Raw genomic sequence first — 19555 nt, forward strand, 5'->3', positions numbered from 1 at the left:
ATCTTTTTTATTTTTAACCTGCTTCCATCCAGGATATATGCTATATAAAATAAGGTCTGTATATCAGTGTCACCTCTGTGAAAATTTTGTGAAAAACAGGGTCCACCTTGTGAAGGTACTCACCAAGACTTGAGGAGGAATTCAATTCCAACAATACTACTCTCCTTTGCTTGCTGATTCATCATCTCTCCATTTGGACCCCCTTCATAAACGAGTGTTTTATGGTCTTAACTCATTCATTCCAACAAAGCTCAGGACATTTGCACTGTAACTTCTAATGGGTGGAGCCTAAACCATATGACTGAATTAAATGATGTCCTCACATTTCAAACAAATTTTCATTTCTCTGGAACCATAGGGGTTAAAAAATAAATATAAATTGCAAACCCTTCAGCACAAACTATTTTTTATAGTGGTAGTATTCTTTATGGTCTAGGATTTAAACTGTCTTTTATAAGTCACAGTAAACACAGTGACTATTATGTTTGTAATATTTTGTAAACAACTTGCACTATCTCAGCAACAACTCAAGTAACACACATACTGTCAGCAGCATTTTATTAATCTAGCTGAGAGCTTTCATATGAGGCTAAGGAGTTATGTCTGTTACTTGGTTTTTGAAATATTTAGAAAAATCTGAAAACTATATCTATATAAATTAATAAAATAAAAACAACAGCTAATATCTTTTTACCTGCACTAGACACAGGTGAAATATTAATGCATTTGAGTTTGCCATTGTGTAAGCTTTAAGATGAAATATTTTAAAACCCTGTACATAGCTTGGTTTTGAAATTATTAATGCAAATATGAACAAGCAATATTTGACCCCTAGAAGCATCAGTTGGAGTTAACTGCGGATGCACCTGGAGGCGTTACTTGCAAGTAATGAGTTAAAGACTGTAGAAGTTAAAACTTGGGGTTATGGGTTCGTATAATGGTTAAGGTATTTACCTCATAGGCACAAAGTACAGGGTTTGATTCTTACCTTTAGGATGGTAAATTTGGCTAGGCTTAAAATGGCACACAAGGGCGGATAGCCTAGTAGTAACCTATGAATGTAAAACTGACATGTAATTCCGTTTCTTCATTGCTAGTCAAAGTTGCTTAGCAAGGTAGTTTTTGTTCCACTGTTTTGTGATACAGCTGTTCCATTTCATAATCAGGGAATAAGTCTAATAAAGGATGGATGCCAATGTAAGAACTTTAAAAGTTCATGTCTTTTTCATGTCAAACTTTTTTTACTTTCTTGGTTTTTGGTTTGCAAATTAAATATTACATCTATAGTTTTAGTCTTAAGAGGTCTAGCTGATGGCCATGATAATGAAATTTATGACTGAAGACAGAAAAGAAGTAATCATTTGTGACATCTGTTTTGCTCCATCTTCCTGATGTTCTTTTCATTCACACCTGGTGCCCGTTTGTTGTCTTGCAGGTCCATAATGAATTGCTGACACACAAACCACTAAATAATTGGAAACTGAATAACCTACATCATGTACTTGCAAAACATCACAAATACAACTAATCATAAATCTCCAGTAACTCCTAAAGAATTAGCAATGGAATTTGGGTAATAAAATGAAAGGCTCCAACAATGATTTTATACAGGGGCTAGGCTCTTGCACCACACAATGTGTATGTGGGGAGGGGGGGGTCCCACACATTCCTACTGCAACATTCCAAATTTTAATGTCACGTTTTTGAGTTTTAGAAATAGTAAGAGGTAGTAGAAGAGAAAGAGACAATATGAATTTATTAGAAACCAGAGAGTTATACTGGATTTTTAAACTAAGAGCACACCAATATCCAGGCATCAGTCAATATGTATCCATCAAACCAATACTTAAAAAAAGGAGATGAGTTTGCACTTTCATAGGATACATATATTTTTCTATCATATTTGATTACCTTATAATATTTGATTATACATACTGTTTTATTCATTTATATGCTTGTATATAATAATACATTTATGTTATATTGATGTATACATGCTTGTGTTTATATCATATAGTTATATAATGCATTATGTTTAGATATTGACATAACTACTCAATTTATATAATGTATACAGTTTGTTTTACAAACATATGAGAGATTTGATTGATTATTTTATAAGCAGTATTTAATTGCTTTTTAAAAAAACTTTTTCTGATTTATTTCATGCACTTCCTATTTATTTATTTATTATATAAATATTTGATTACATATATTCATTTATTCATCCATTTATTTGTGGGTTATTTTTCTACCCATAAAAATACGGACTTAATAGTATAGAATCATATAATATGTTAGTATTACTAATTGTTGCTGCTCATTTTTTAACACAAAGTTCTCTTCTCCAAATATTTTAATTTATTTATAATATAATTCTAATAAATGTTTTAGATATTTATAGCGCTATAATTTTAATCAGTTTCTGAAAGGAATTATTATATTTTATTTTAACTTGACCACCCATTCTGAAAAACTTATACTTTGACTGAATCCACTAGTTTAATTATTTAATTGGTTAATTATTTTATTGGATATACTTAAAATGATTAACTTTAATTGATTCAACAAATGTAGAGTATTTAAATGAGTGGTTAAACCATAAGGATTAGGATCTGAAGAAGCATACATGGTGTATGTGAAAGCGCTTATCCGTTTGTTTGTGTCCTAAATAAAAGCTTCACGTTTTGGAATATTTATGCCTACTGTTGGTTTGTCCTGAAACTACAGAGATTGACTTTTTCCGTGATTGTTCACCAGCCTTGTTGGTTCCTGATTAATTTTTGCTGTGACTGGTGTAACAGTTTGAGTAGTAAGTGATTTGTATATCGTACTTGTGCTTCTCTTTGTTCACTACTACTACTCCACGGAATGGCTAATACTGCTATAGAATTGGATTATAGACCGGAGACGAGGGTAAGCGATGATAAATGGCTTTTAATTACTAAGAACATAACTAACCCTTTATTGGCTCTGGAACTGTAATCTTCCACTGCAATTGATGAAGAAAATCCTATAGACAATATAGAACGCTTTCACTCTTTAACTAAAGACTTAGAAAATGACTTATACAGACTACAGCGCTATATTTGGCAGCGCAAACACTTAGAAGCGTGCATGCACTTCAAAATTGTTCCTAGAGGCATGCGCGTATTGTGCATGCCTACCTATGGAGACATGCACCCTGAGCTATTAAGAAAATGGCAAGAATTAAATCTTGAACTTAGTTATAAATATATGCAGCTATTAAATGAATATTTTCTTCCTCTTGAACTTGAGTTGCTAACTAAGATTGAAAAATTAAATAGAGAAATACGAGACTCTTTTGAACATCAGTTTTGCAGGAATAAACTAGATCATGTGTATTTACAAGTGCTTGCCTATAGTCAAAAACTTCAACAAGTCAAACAGCGTAAGCTGCAAAGAGATTTCAGAGATTTCTCAACCGGCAATGTATTTGTTTGGCCGAGAGGTTTTCATCAGAATTTCATTCCTAACAATGAAGAGATTCATGCAAATGCTTTACATTCAAATGGACTGAATGCTCCGTCCACTTCCACTATTTGCCAGACCGAGATTGACGTGGCCAGCGTCATCTCAGACGGATCTTTTGCCACGCCTCCAGAAGAGTTACCGTCCATGAATGACTGCCTCTCTCCTCCGACACCTCTTCCGAATCAAGAAGCCAACAAGAACAACCTTCGGATGGGTGCCATTCCGAAAAACAGCACCCAACGTACTATTACACATTTTTTACCATACCCTATTCGGAAGCAAGCACCGCAGAGAGAACGTGCATGGAGCTGGCAAGGGAAGAAACGGAAGTATTCGGGAGAACCTCCACAAAAACAGAGACGCCAGAAGAGTTAACCGAACTATTTTTTAACCGTTCCAGGTTAGTGTTAACTCATGAGGAAGCCAGCATACTTAACAAAGGATTAACATTTATTCCCTCACAGGGAAGCCATCTAAATGATACTCTATTAGAACTAAGAATGTTTGTAAGATCTGTAGCTTTGGAGCTACATTTTGATAACAAACCTCAAGCTGAATTAAGCGCTAATGATTCCATTAGTTTTAAAAAGAAAAGCGTTTTTACACCTACTTTACCCACGCATGTAGAATGTTTTCTAAAGGTCTGTGAATAGAATATCTATGAATACTTTTTTAATGGACATAAGAAATGTTGTTATTTTAACTTGAGCAGCAAATAATATAACTCATTAAAACTATTACGTAGTGATCCCACTCTTAACTTTAAACCAGCAGACAAAGGGGGTGGGGTTGTAATATTTAATACAGAAGAATATAGCCAACTTATGCTCATGATGTTAAGCAATAAACAGACTTACTCAGAAATATCACAAGAGACTTTTTATAAGATTTGTAGAGAGATAGCTGACAACCTTTATGATATGTTAATGTGCCAACAGAAAGAAAAAGGTTTGTATGATTATTTTATTAGAGAATGTCCCAGAATACCAATAATTAAAGGTCTACACAAAATTCACAAACATGTAGAACCTCCACCCATGAGACCCATAGTTTCAGGAGAATTTTGGGCCACTGAAAATATTTCTATTTTTCTTGAAAAAACACTGAGACCATTGGTAAATGATATTCCAACTATTCTTAAGGATACATATACACTTTTAAAACATATAGAACAACTGAAAGAACCCTTATCAGAAGATACACATTTACTGATTACTCTAGATGTTTGTAATCTATTTACCTGCATTCCAAATGATTATGGAATTCAGGCTATAAGGGAACTAATTTCATCCAGAGGGAACTTTAGTAAAAATAAACAGATACTTATTTGTCAATTACTTGACATTGTCTTGTCCAACAATGTCTTCTTGTATGGGGAAACCATATACCATCAAAAATGGGGGGTCGCAATGGGAACCCCATGCGCCAACACATACGCAAATCTTGTAGTCTTTCAATGGGAACAAACTTTTTTATTTAACCATCCACTGTTTGAAAAAGTTACACTATATGAAAGATTCGTGGATGATATACTTATCATTTGGAGAGGCACTTTAGAAGAATTCCAAATTTTTCTATACTATCTTAATACTACAACTACCTTCCTGAATTTCACTATGGAAGCCTCTAATGATACAATTAGCTTCTTAGATGTGAACTTAAGCATTAAAGAAGGTAATTTAGTTTCAAGTCTTTACAGAAAAATATGCTGGAAAAATACTATACTAAACTTTGACAGCATGCATCCACGGCATGTATTTCCAGCTATCATCAAAAGTCAATTTATTAGAATAAATAGATTATGTAGCGAGCCAGAAGTGAAATCCAAAGAGATAGAAAAAATGGAAAAACTGTTCCATGAAAGAGGCTACAATAGCAAGATGGTGGAATCAATTAGAAAAGAAGTTTTCCCATCAACTCCCCCTGAGATGTTAAATGAAAATCACAATACAAACATTAAGAAATACAATGTTAAAACTATAGATAAGGAAGATATCATGAAAGGTTCTACAACAGTAAGATACATTATGACATACACTAATGATAGTCAATTTATAAAGCGTATTATTCAAAGCAATTGGAAAATTTTGACTATAGATAAAAAAAACACCAATATAGTAGGTATCCACCCGAGATTTACTTACAGGAACAGTAAAAATCTGAAACAACTACTATGCTCAGATTTTAGGGTAAATGTAAATTTAGATAAGAAAGAAAATATGAGACTAGGAACTTATCCATGTGGACATTGCAGTATGTGTATGCATATTGTTAATGAACAGGACTTTATGCATCCAACATTAAATTACATATTTGTTCCTAAATTTGAGGCAACGTGTGAAACAGAAAATCTCATATACTTAGCTACTTGTAGGAAATGTCCAGCATTTTATGTAGGACTGACGAAGAGGAAATTAAAAAATAGAGTATATGACCACACTTATGATATAAGGCGTATAAATGAACAGAACGCCTTAGCGAAACATATTATGGAATATAAAGATCACCATTTTAAATTTCGAGTTTTAGAAATAGTAAGAGGTAGTAGAAGAGAAAGAGACAATATGAATTTATTAGAAACCAGAGAGTTATACTGGATTTTTAAACTGAGAGCACATCAATATCCAGGCATCAATCAATATGTATCCATCAAACCAATACTTAAAAAAAGGAGATGAGTTTGCACTTTCATAGGATACATATATTTTTCTATCATATTTGATTACCTTATAATATTTGATTATACATACTGTTTTATTCATTTATATGCTTGTATATAATAATACATTTATGTTATATTGATGTATACATGCTTGTGTTTATATCATATAGTTATATAATGTATTATGTTTAGATATTGACATAACTACTCAATTTATATAATTTATACAGTTTGTTTTACAAATATATGAGATATTTGATTGATTATTTTATAAGTAGTATTTAATTGGTTTTAAAAAAACTTTTCTGATTTATTTCATGCACTTCCTATTTATTTATTTATTATATAAATATTTGATTACATATATTCATTTATTCATCCATTTATTTGTGGGTTATTTTTCTACCCATAAAAATACGGACTTAATAGTATAGAATCATATATGTTAGTATTACTAATTGTTGCTGCTCATTTTTTAACACAGAGTTCTCTTCTCCAAATATTTTAATTTATTTATAATATAATTCTAATAAATGTTTTAGATATTTATAGCGCTATAATTTTAATCAGTTTCTGAAAGGAATTATTATATTTTATTTTAACTTGACCACCCATTCTGAAAAACTTATACTTTGACTGAATCCACTAGTTTAATTATTTAATTGGTTAATTATTTTATTGGATATACTTAAAATGATTAACTTTAATTGATTCAACAAATGTAGAGTATTTAAATGAGTGGTTAAACCATAAGGATTAGGATCTGAAGAAGCATACATGGTGTATGTGAACGCGCTTATCCATTTGTTTGTGTCCTAAATAAAAGCTTCACGTTTTGGAATATTTATGCCTACTGTTGGTTTGTCCTGAAACTACAGAGATTGACTTTTTCCGTGATTGTTCACCAGCCTTGTTGGTTCCTGATTAATTTTTGCTGTGACTGGTGTAACAGTTTGAGTAGTAAGTGATTTGTATATCGTACTTCACATATAGGGTCATTATTCTATTATTTAAGCATGGATATTTTGTTTTTCCTACTCTTTATGCAATGTTTCCTTAAACAAAGGTGATATGTTTCTTATTATTATGAGACATTAAATTAAGCAAGCTAACAGAATATTACTCTAAATATCACATTATTAATTTTTCTTCCTTCATATGACAAATGGACAGCTTATTGTCTTTGATTTTGTTACTAATAGTGTTGGCTGATAAAAATAAAAGAGAGTGAATGATCATATGTGTGCTCTTACACTGACTTTGTTGGTGTGGAGAGGTCAAGAGAGGTCACATGACCATGTGCTTTATAATAAAGGAGGAAGTGAGGGTTGTTCCCTTCTTCCATTTTTAACCAGATTGATTGCCTTCATGTGTGTTCATTTTCCTCTGTAAATGTAGGTTTAACCCGACTTTCTTGCCCTTAAGATGATACCACCAACAAATACTTTCTCCAAAATCAAAGCCACTGTAAAAGTTGTTTATCATCTTGATCTTTATTTGACCAAATCTGTATTAAACCTTAATCCTTGTCTCACACTCACTTCCCTAAAAATACAGTTCAGAAATACTTTTTCACTTCTGCTAGACATCTCATAAAGAATACTTCTGAATCAAGACGCCAGCCCTTATGAAATGTTCTTGGTCTCTCTGTCTTTCCCTTGCAAAAGTCCAGAATGTTCTGCATACTCCCACATCTCTAAGGATTGTACTTTGCTACATTGGTAAATAGAGTCAAATGGTATTTTGAACCACTTACAAATAAGTCAGTGTAAAAGCACTAGAGTTTTTAAACCTTCTGTCCATTACTGACAGGAATTGACACATTCATTAACATGCTCTGATTCTTTTGTATTTATTCAAACATTTCAGTACATTTTAAATTCCTTTATGATGCAGTTACACCAGTTCAGCTGGCTCCTACCTGGAATATCTTCATAAGCATTTTCTTCTAAAGTGCTCTTGGAACTAAACCTGCTTCGAGTTTCAGTACCATTTTCGGTTGGGGAGGAAGGATAAGATGAGTGGAGACTCGAGGCATCTTCAAATTCAAAGGATTTCCTGCATGGACAGGATTATAGAAGAGCATGAATTAGTAAAATATTAAATGGTGCTGAGGTAGAAATTCATTTTGACAGATTTCATTCATTACTTTTAGTTATGTTTAATATTTAACTTTTAAAAATAATGTTTCACAAAACATGTTTTTGTGTGGATTTTATTACAAAGAAGAATGGTTCAAAGCCCCTCCAAAGAGCTAACAAATTACCGCCCCATAGCTATTCTCTCTCCACTCTCCAAAATACTAGAGAGATGCATTCACTCTCAGGTCTCAGACTACCTCCTTACTAACAACCTCCTTTCCAATACTCAGCATGGTTTCCGACCAAACCATAGCACCGCCACTGCCTTACTCTCCTTTACTAACACTATCCTTCAACATAAAAACAATGGCTGTCTCTCCTCTGCTACTTTCGTAGACCTATCTAAAGCATTTGACATGGTCCCACACAAACAACTCATCTCTTTCCTCAATAACCTATCCTTCTCTCAGTCACCAAGTGGTTTCAGAGTTACCTGTCTGAACGTCAACAATACGTTGTATGGCAGAATTACATATTTCCCCAACTGCCTGTTTCTATAGTGGTTCCACAAGGATCCATCCTTGGACCCCTACTCTCCTTTATTTTCACCAATAATCTAGCATCTGCCACCAAACATGGCACAATCATACAATACACAGATGACTCAACCATCATCTGCTCAGCCCAGTCCCTACCCAAACTGCAAAAAGTCACATAGGAAGCCTTTTCCTCTGTTGAAACTTGGTTATCCGATGCCCAATTAATACTCAACCCAAACAAAACTAAACTATTCATCTTCCAACCCACCAAACATACTCAAAACAACTCTCACTTTAACATCACAGCAAAAGACAACACCACTATACACACAACAGAACACACCAAATTGCTAGGAGTGGAAACAGACAAACTAAAATTTGACATTCACATATCCATGACCATAAAAAAAGTCCACAAAAAAACTAGGAGCGTTATACAGAAATAAGCAACTTCTCGCCAAAGCAGCAAAGATTTCAGTAGCAAATTCCCACTTTATCTCCACCCTTACCCTACTTTATGCCTCTCCAATATATACCAACCTAAGGCAATGCGATCTAAACAAGCTAGAGATCTGCTGCAACAAAATTACTAAATTCGCCACAGGGGCATCCTACCATAGTCACCACTGTCTCTCACTTGCTGAACTGGGCTGGCTCGAACGCCCTCACCTCCGGTATCAATTCACACTCGCCCACAAACTAGTAAATCATCCTTTAAACGTAACATCCCTCCAGAATCTACTCCAACCCTATCGCACCACCAGACCACTAAGATCCAGCAACAAAAATTACTTGCAGGTCACCAAGTCAATAACTCTGCTGGTGAAGCACTATTCTCTTGTGCAATAGCCAAATTATGGAACTCCCTCCCACCCACAATTACCTCCATGCAATCATGAACCCACATCAAAACTTTACTAAAAGCACACCTAAAAACATGCCGGCTATGCCCTTGCAACTTCCTCTCTAATATCACCCACCCCATCCACCCACTACCTTTCTTCCCACCCCACTAACTACCTTGATTATAGCAAGCTTGGATGCTCATAAGCCTAACTACTTATTATATAGAAGGAACTTCTTATTGTAACAATTGTTAATGTCTGTTATGTACTTCGCAGATGATAAAGATTCTAGTTGTCTACTGATGTACTATGTTCTTCATCTGTAACTATGTTTGTAATTGTTAATAGCTATGTTGATCAAATTGTTAATTGCTATGTAAATCCAATGTAACTACTGTCTGTATATTTTAACTGTGGAGCTTTTCTCCCCGGGCCTCTGGTGAAAATGGACCTACGTCCATTCGGACACTCCCAGTCAACAAATGTAAATAAATAAAAATAAATAAAAGCTGCAGATTGCAAAAAAGATGAGAAGTTCTGTCTCAGCTGGTAACCCAATTTGGTTGCTGACTTACTGTTTAAAGATTGTCTTACAATCAGAATCCTGTATGTACTAAAATAAGAATTATCGCTGTAAGTATTAACTTCTGTTAAAAGAAAAGCTGACACTGTATAAATTATAAACTCGCAAGTAAGTTAAGGCACATTACTGCATACCATGTTCATATTTAAAAATTAATTGTTATTATCTTTTTGCTGTGACTGAGGAAGGGTGTAGTCTGCAGAGGAAGAACTGAGGACAGAACTTGTGTATGGAAATAATAATGTACACCTGAAATGAAATAACTGATTTTTATGAGATATTCAGAAGAGGTGGAAGTACACTGGCCAAAGGACCATTTGCTGCAGAAAACAGTACCTATGTGTGAAAGGAACTGGGAAAATATGCAGCCAAACAAACTTCTCTGGGACACATGAAGAAACTCATTAACTGCATATATGTCACTCATTTCTAAAACAAGTGATATCCAAATCTCAAGCTAGTATAAGCAGTAACCAGAGATGGAGTATAGGTTAGGTATTATTTATATAGGAGTGCCGAAGTTTGACCATGAGGATAAAGCCCAGTTGAGCTAACAAAAGGACAAGTGATTAAACACCATTGGCATAGAAAGGGTGAGGCGAAAGGAGCAATCACCCAGATGCTGTCTTGTAGAGGGCACAATACAAGATAAATTAAAAAAAAATATAGGATTACAAATATCTTTTTTATACTGGAAAAAAAACATCCTGCATGGACGTCCAAGAGACTCCAAGGAACCTCCCAACCCCTTTCACATCATCTTGCATGGACATTGGCAAATCACTATGTTTTACCTATGGGATAAGCCCCTGGCACCACCCCCAAAGACTTCTGATTGACTAGGCAGGTGGAGTGGGTAGCACAGAGAAGGCAGATAACAGCACTTTATCATTGGGAACCACAGTGAGTGAAAACATATAATAGGAATTCTGTTCACTGTGGCCCACCACATGCTAGTTATTACTTTGAAAATGTAACTTCTTTCTCAGTTTTGAGTTAAAAGACTTCCTGTAATCAAAACTTGCAATGGATTTTTTTTTCAGAGCAGAGTGTGGAATAGTGGATGACTTGGGAGCCTGTTTATTTCTTTTTTTTATACCTGAGGCCTGAGCTCAGGGCTCAAACAGACATGGAAAAATGGACAACTGCAACTGGACAAGGAAGGTATGATAACCAAAGTGTGTATTATTCTATGGTTCATATGCTTCATTAGTAGTAATGCATAAATGTTATTATCAAATAATGTAATAAGTTTCTATATATTTATTTTTATTTATTTATTTATTTTATTTGCATTTGTTTATTGGAATGGTCCAGTGGGCCGAAATGAGCCCATTTTTAGTGGAGGCCCGGGGAGAAAAGCTCCACAATAAATGAACAAAAGCATCAAATTAAATACATAGACAGACATATGATTGCAGTTCAATTATGTATCAGTACAAATATTAACACCATAAATCATATATACATAGATAGGCTTACCATGAGAAGGTCGAAGGCACTAACATCAAACATGCATTAGACCGAAAAATAACATCTAAAGCTAAAACATCAAAAGAGATGAATGTCGAAAATAGTTTCCACGATAAAATGCATTCCATAATGTTGACATTCCCCTCTTCTAGACACAGCAGTTAGCTCACCTTTACTATTTTCCAGGGGGGCTATGCCCCCCTGCACCTCCCTACTTAAATATACCAACTCCGAGATAGCACTACAGTGAGGAAATGGGCTAGTTCCCTGTTCCTCTCACTGAAGTGTGACCTATCTCCACAGTCTCTGTACCTCACTTTTCCAACTAACCTCTTAACTCTCGACTAACCTCGTTTGACCGCTTGTCATTCAATTTCCTATCCCTTAGGAACAATGAGTTCGCAAATCAGCTGTTCGACGTCCAGCAGTTTAGGTAAGTGATATCAAGCCACACAGATACACATATGAATGCAGTACACTTATACAAAAGTACAAATATCAAATATGTAAATCATGTAAATACAGATATTGAAACATAAGTTTAAACTACATACAGGAAGTAGTTTCTCATAAAGAGTATGGTAGTGTAAGAGCTGCAAGCAGCTGAATGAGTTGGATTATATTCAGGGACATTATGACGTTACTATGTACAGGAAGGATGCTAGTAATAGTTGATACAGATTGGTATATGGCACTGTTTGGTATAGTTGAGTATATCTTTGAAGACTGACTCTTACGAGCATGTTGTGCATTTTTGCCTATGAGATATTATAAACTTGGCTAAAGTAGAGATGAAAAGAAAATCAGATGAAGTCATAGGCTAAAACTAAGAAGGGCAAAACGATAGAGAACTAAGAGAGAGATTATACAGAGAAGTATTTCATGAGGGTGTGAAGTACTGCCAAGTGCTAGGAAGTGTAGGTTTGGCACAAGTGCAGGGCCATAGTAGAGAGGAGAGGTGTTGTTTCAGGGATTGTTTAAAAAGTGCTGGATTACTGGTGGTCCTGAGAGAGGGTGGGAGGGTATTCCATAGTTTGGGAGATAGTGAAGGAATAGAGCATCTGACCGGCAGAAAGACTGGGCTTTTCAGTGCTCAGGAGCATTTGACTTTTTGACAGAAATGCTCAATTTGGATGGTATTGAGTTAGCAGGAAGAAAGGGCAGGGCAGTTTGATGGTTTGAATACAAGTTTATGTGCAGTGGTTGGCTGTAGATATCTAAGATAGCATGGGAGTTCTAACCAGTTTAGTAGGAGTAGTGAGGAACAATGGTGGGATGAATACTTTGCATTGGTTATGAATTTTGCAATTTTATTAAAGCATGAGTCAAATTTGGACTTAAGGGAACACCAGATATTGGTGAAAAGTGGGGCACCTTATAGTAGGAAGGGTAGCAGAAAGGAAGTGGCCAAGGCTAGTTTAGTGGGGGTTGAGAAAGTATTTGCGCCTGTAGAGTGTGCCAAGTTTTTAGTGAGTTTTTTGGATGTTACTGTGAATACAGAGGTCAAAGGTTAGGCTTTCGTCTATGATGACTCCTAGTAGTTTTGTTCTTGGGACAACTTCAGTGATAGTGTTGTTCTGTGAGCAGACAGTGAATACATCCTTGCTCAAAGAGGTGTTTTTTTAGGGGGTAAATAGAATGAGCTTAGTTTTTTGAGGGGGTTTAGGGCTAGGTGATTTTTCATCATCCAAGTTTCAGTGGCAATGAGGGCAGATTGGGTGAGTTGCTGCAGTTGTGTAGCAGAGTTGGCAGTACAGATGATGGTATGGGATGACAGTACCTTGACTGAGGGTAGAGGGAAAGCTGTTGATTTAGATACTGAACAACAGAGGCCCCAGTACAGAACCTTGCGGTACACCTGTGGTTGTACTGAGGAATGGTCAGAAAGATTACTGCCATTTAATTTTTTGTTGCTGATCTATGAGATAGTCAGCGAACCATTTTAGGGTAGAAGGTGGGATGCCTAAGTTAGACAGTTTGGTGAGAAAAAGGGGGTGGGAGACAGTATCGAAGGCCTTAGAGAGATCCAGGAAGAGAGATGAGACCATTTTGCCCACATCTCAGGCATGGTTGACTGTATCCAAGAAAGACAGAAGAGCTGTTGTGGTACTGTGACCAGGCCTAAAGCCTTGTTGGGTGGAAGAGAGGATTTGGTAGTTTAACATGTGATTTAGAAGTTGTGCGTGAATGCATTTTCGCAAGATCTTAGAGATATGTGAGAGAATGGCGACAGGACGAAAGTTGGTAATATCTGTATTGTTCCCACCTTTGTGGAGAGGAAGAATATAAGCTTTTTTCCACATTGTGGGTATACAGGACTCCTGGATTGATCTGTTAGGAATTAAATGACCAGGCCTAAAGCCTTGTTGGGTGGAAGAGAGGATTTGGTAGTTTAACATGTGATTTAGAAGTTGAAAGTTGGTAATATCTGTATTGTTCCCACCTTAGTGGAGAGGAAGAATATAAGCTTTTTTCCACATTGTGGGTATACAGGACTCCTGGATTGATCTGTTAGGAATACTTATGGGATATGCGATAAAACTGGCTACTAATTGAAGGTATTCAGGAGGTAGGTTATCAGGAGCGTTAGTGCCAGGTTTGAGTTTAAGAAGTAGTTTACTAATGGTAGCTGTAGGAATAGGTGAGATAGAGAAACAGGGAAAGGGAGATCTATGAGAGTTTAGGTCTAGAGAGTGTGCAGGAGCTGAGTTGGTGGTGAGATTGGTGATGGCATTTATGAAATACGAGTTGAAGAGTGTGGCAATTTCAGTAGGTGTCTTATCTGGGGTGGGGTATAGATTACTATTGCAGCCTGGTTTGAGTAAGGAGTTAGTTGAGCTCCAGAATTTTTTAGGGTTAAGCTTGTGTTGACTTTGCAGACTAAGGTAGTATTCATTTTTGTTGTTGATTATTAGATGCTTTGTCTTATTTTGGAGTTGCTTGTATTGAGCGGGGTCACTGGGGTTCTTATTTATTTGCCAAAATTTCCAGGCTTAATCCCTGGTGATCATGAGTTGCCTGGTGGGTCTGTTAAGCCAGTTGGCATGATTAGTTTTGACTCTTTTGTCGGAGAGGTGCTAATATGTTTAGGACCGCATCGTGCAGTGCTGCTTAGCTAGGGTTAAAGTATGACCGGCTCCAGAAAGTCTGCTCTTCATATTTTCCCTTAGAACTAGCCAGTTTTCCAGTTTTAGCACTCAAACCTGATTCTTTGAGCTCAGCACTTCCTTATAACTTGTTGTCTAGATATTCTGTAAATTGCTACAGCACTCAACTTTCCTTACTAAGTAAAAAGGAAAACAGTTCTAGTACTTAAACAAACAAGCACTTATCCAGGCATGTCTAAGGGGCGGCTCCTGTTGTTTTCTCCTGTCCACCTGATGAATCCGGGCATCTTGGGACAATGTAACAATTGCCTCATGTACACAGACAACCCTCTCCTCCTACCACCCAACACTACAACCTGTGAGAGATGCACCTATATAGCCAAGCTGGAAGCCAAGCTTTCTCCAGCCAAGACTGGACTAATTAATCAAGAGGAGAAGGTAAACACCCACGACACCATGCAAAGCACATAGTCCTTCTAAACCTAACCATCAAAACCCACACATAGTAACACAAAACACACACCTACATTCATGGAGACTCTTAATAAAAATCTGCCCAAGCAACAGAGACCTCCAAAGCTGAAACGCAAACAACCACCACCCCCCAACAGAACCCAAGTGACTCATAGCTCACAAAACCAGTATGGCACACAACCTCAGCGCCTAAGGCAAAACAACGTACCCAACACACTAGTCACAGGTGACTCCATAGTCAGGCACACTGATGTCCCACTCACCAGGCTAAACATTGAGAAAATTACAGTCAGCTGCCTGTCGGGTGCCTGGATCTGCCACATAATGCTCTCACTCAAGTCACTCCACAACAAGTACAAATATGACTCTGTCATTCTCCATGTTGGAGTGAATGACCTGAAAGGTACCTCCCTGGACTACATGAAAAGAGACATGGAGGAGCTCTTGGATCTTGTATCCCAGGAAGGTATGACCCTAGCCCTGAGTAGCATCCTGCCATCACCCAGAATGATACAACAGTACAAGGATAAAATGATTGACTTCAACAATTGTCATTTTAAGGGGATCCAGTATCTGTCTGCCTGGGATGACATGATTGACAGACCACGATTCTTTGACAGAGATGGCCTGCACCTGTCACCCCTGGGATTCCAGATACTGGCTAAGGCTCTTGCTACCCCTATAGTGCCTTTTTTAGGCATGGTTCAAATGACAAAATTACCACCATAACAGGTGCAAGCAAGCAAAATCTGAGGGCAATGCTACTCAATGCTAGAAGTCTAAACCTCAAAATGCACTCACTCAAGGCACTCCTCAAAATGGAGAGCATCAACATCTGTGCAGTGACAGAGACCTGGTTCAAAGCTCCAGAGAGCACCCCTACAACACCAGGCTACAATTCATACCACACCTGTTGGCCACCTAACCTGAACCGAAACACTAAAGGCGGAGGCGTGTCCATATTCACCAAGGATATCCACACCTCCAGGCTAGTTGCCCAACATAATGCATCAATGATTCTCCAGGTACGACTAACACTAGGCACGACTGCAATCCAAATTGTAGCTTGCTACAGATCCCCCACCATGCCCCATGATTCCCACTCCACTTTTCTTAACAAACTGGAAAGTATTAACATACAACTAAATACCCTAATACTGGGTGACTTCAACTACCCCACCATTAACTGGGAAAACTACTCATGTACACATTTGCTCAACGATTCTTGGAATTCATAAATTCCAACACCTTGGATCAACTTATCCATACCCCCACCAGGGGCACCAATATCCTAGACCTGGTCATTACCAACATGGGCGACTGACACTCCACACCAGAGGTCAGCTCCTCGTTGGTCAGATCCAACCATAAACTGATCACCCTGGTTCACACAGCCTATATAGACCTCGCCAAGGAATTCAGCACCATCTCCCAGAATAGAATTATAGATAAACTCACTAAACTGGGCATAAATCCCTATGTCATGCAATGAGTTGCCAACTGGCTCACTGACAGAACCCACACCTTTATAGTAGCTGACCCCAAATCTGACTCCAGACCAGTAACAAGTGGAGTACCACAAGGTAGAGTCCTGGGTCCACTCCTGTTTGGCATCTACTTATCTGAAGTTCAGGCCAACACAGAGGGCCTATGGCTAACAAAATTCGCAGACGGCTGCAAACATTATTGAATCCCCAAATGATGTGGACATTCTACAAAAGGGCCTCACTGACACAGATGCCTGGTGTCAAAGCCATGGCCTCAAGCCCATTGCCAAAAAATGCATAGTCATCCCCTTTGGGAAAAACCCTGTGTCCATGAACTACCACATAAGCGGTAGTCCACTCAACACCGAAAGTGTGATAAAAGACCTAGGGACACAGATTGACAGTAGTCTCTCCTTTGATAATCACATCGCCACAGTGGTCAGGAAATCCTTCTATGTGGCACACCTCATCACAAAAGGTTTCTCATCCAGAAAAAAGGATGTCATTGTTCCTCTCTACTCATCCCTCATTAGACCTATTATAGAGTACAACCCCCCATTTGGTATGTACCTCATAAGACATTTACAACAACTGGAAAGGCCACAGAAATACCTCATGAAGAGGATCACTGGCCTCAAACAGATGCCCTATGCAGACCATCTCAAAAATCTCCTGCTCTACTCCATCACATATCACCTACTCAAAGACGATCTCTGCCCAACATACAAAGCCATGTCAAACCCACAGCTGTTGGACATGCTACACTTACAAAAATCCCAATCCCTCAGAGCCACATGCTTCAGGAACCTAAACCTTGTCACCACAATAAACAAAACATGCTGAAGGGATAGGTTCCTGTCCCAGAGACTCCCCATACATTGGAACAGACTGCTCATTCATGTAAAGCAGAACACCTCATTAGCTCTCTTTAAGAAAAATCTTGGCGATTGGATGGGAAATAGGAAATTCACCCTGGGGATCACTTAGGTGGCTCTGCTTGACAGGGGCACAGGAAAATATATTTTGCGTGGCATAAGCCAGGGAATCTTTACGGCTATGCTTGTACAGGAATCCAAAGCCAAATTAGACAACAGACCGTGGCAAAAAACAATATTTTAATGTTATGTGCTACAAACATATAATATTACAGGAGAAAGAAACAGACCGGTTTTGGCTAATAAATCACATAGCCTTCATCAGTGTGTAAAAACATAAATGAACTCACTCCTTATATAGTCAAATAATGACAACATGTGACTGATTAAAGGTGCTCATTTAATCCAGGTGCAAACTGCCCAGCTTAACAATCCATTTTTTTCTCTTTCTTGTTTAGCATCTCATGCCACCCTGACTTATTGGATCTCATGTCCAAAATCCGATCAATAATTATAAAATTAAAGGAAGCATTTTTATGTATTATGGTATGTTTGTACAGGGCATTTGTAATTCTTTGGTGTTTGATGTCACAAAGGTGCTCAGAAATCCTAAATTTTACCAGCCGGGATGTTTGCCCAATGTAGAAAACTGAACAATTGCAGGTAACCAAGTATATCACCCAATCTGTGTGTCAATTGGCAAAAAAAGAAATGTTATACACTTGGCTAGTGTTTTTACTGCTGCAACACCTGGTCTTCATGACCTTAGGACAGTAAGAACAATGACCAAAGGAAAAACACCCTAGGACCGCAGTACCCAAAAGTGTAGTTTGAGAACGCTCCTTCTTATAGATGGGCCCATGTTTGTAATGATTAAAGTAGGAGGACAAATTCTTACCCTTCCTAAAGGAAAAATGGCATCTGTTTTCCAACAATCTAAAAGTCTAGTATCTGCCAGCAGGATGTTCCAATGATGCTGGACACTGTTCATCAATGCCCCAGTGCTCCTACCAAATGTAGTAACAAAATGTATGATGGATTCATCATCATTATCATCTGCCTTATTTTTATATTGGAGAAGGCCTTCCCTGCCAATGGTATCTACCCTGTTTTTGGCTTGGAGGATTTATTCTATTTTGACTTTGGCTTATATATTTGTCTGGCTTCAGAGGATTGGGAGGCTTTTTCTTTATGGAGGTATTTGAAGAAAAATGGACCATTTAATGAAAGACCCAAATATTAGACCACACTATGCCTTTAAGCGAGAGGGCATTCAGTATGGAGGGGTGTATATAAGGTTTGAACAAGTTAGCTTTGCAGTGTGGTATCTGTGCTCTTAATAAACTTGCAGGCAGGCTAATAGCAAGTTCCTAGGAGTATTTAACATTAGAAAGTGAAGCAACACATTAGGCGACTCCAACAAACACTATGATAGGTTGCATAAACTTTAAGCACTGGTTATTGCACAATTAGTATACAGCGATCCCGTTTATCTTCTAAAGGAAACCAATAGTTCAAGCTCTAGCTATTGAACAAGTATCAGTGTGGACTACTATAAAAAACAGAAGTTTGAACGCTATCTATTGATTAATAAACTCAGTGGACATGATATACAACATCAAGATCAGTTGAGCTCGCAAGTAGCAGCAGGCTGAATTGTACAAAAAATCAATAACTGTGAAAGCATACTGGCCACACACACTGAAACATTGTATCAGGCATTATAATGGGAGCATACAATTATCTGATCTTACCGAGCACTTTTAGTCAGAATAATCAGAGATAGGAGGACAAGATTTAATAAAAATAATAGCAAATAATGCAGCACAGGTTTCAAATCACCATACGACAAACAGGAATGCACGATACAGACAGTAGCACTTATAGAAATTCTGTGAGCAGCCCACATATAGACTCAGAATGTTCTATATCTT

General features: G+C 37.3%; 1 protein-coding gene across 4 annotated transcripts in view; it reads right to left on the reverse strand.

Moving 5' to 3' along the window:
- DENND2B (DENN domain containing 2B) overlaps positions 1 to 19555 on the reverse strand; it is a 1438653-nt gene that overhangs the window by 535837 nt on the left and 883261 nt on the right. For all 4 annotated transcript variants that reach the window (XM_044082814.1, XM_044082812.1, XM_044082813.1 and 1 more), the window contains one exon: positions 8079 to 8215. In XM_044082814.1, coding sequence (XP_043938749.1) covers positions 8079 to 8215 — 137 coding nt within the window. The remainder of the gene's footprint in view (positions 1 to 8078; positions 8216 to 19555) is intronic.

Source organism: Protopterus annectens, chromosome 9.part0 (genome assembly GCF_019279795.1).
Source record: "Protopterus annectens isolate FY-2018-M chromosome 9.part0, PAN1.0, whole genome shotgun sequence".
Classification (NCBI taxonomy): Eukaryota; Metazoa; Chordata; order Ceratodontiformes; family Protopteridae; genus Protopterus; species Protopterus annectens.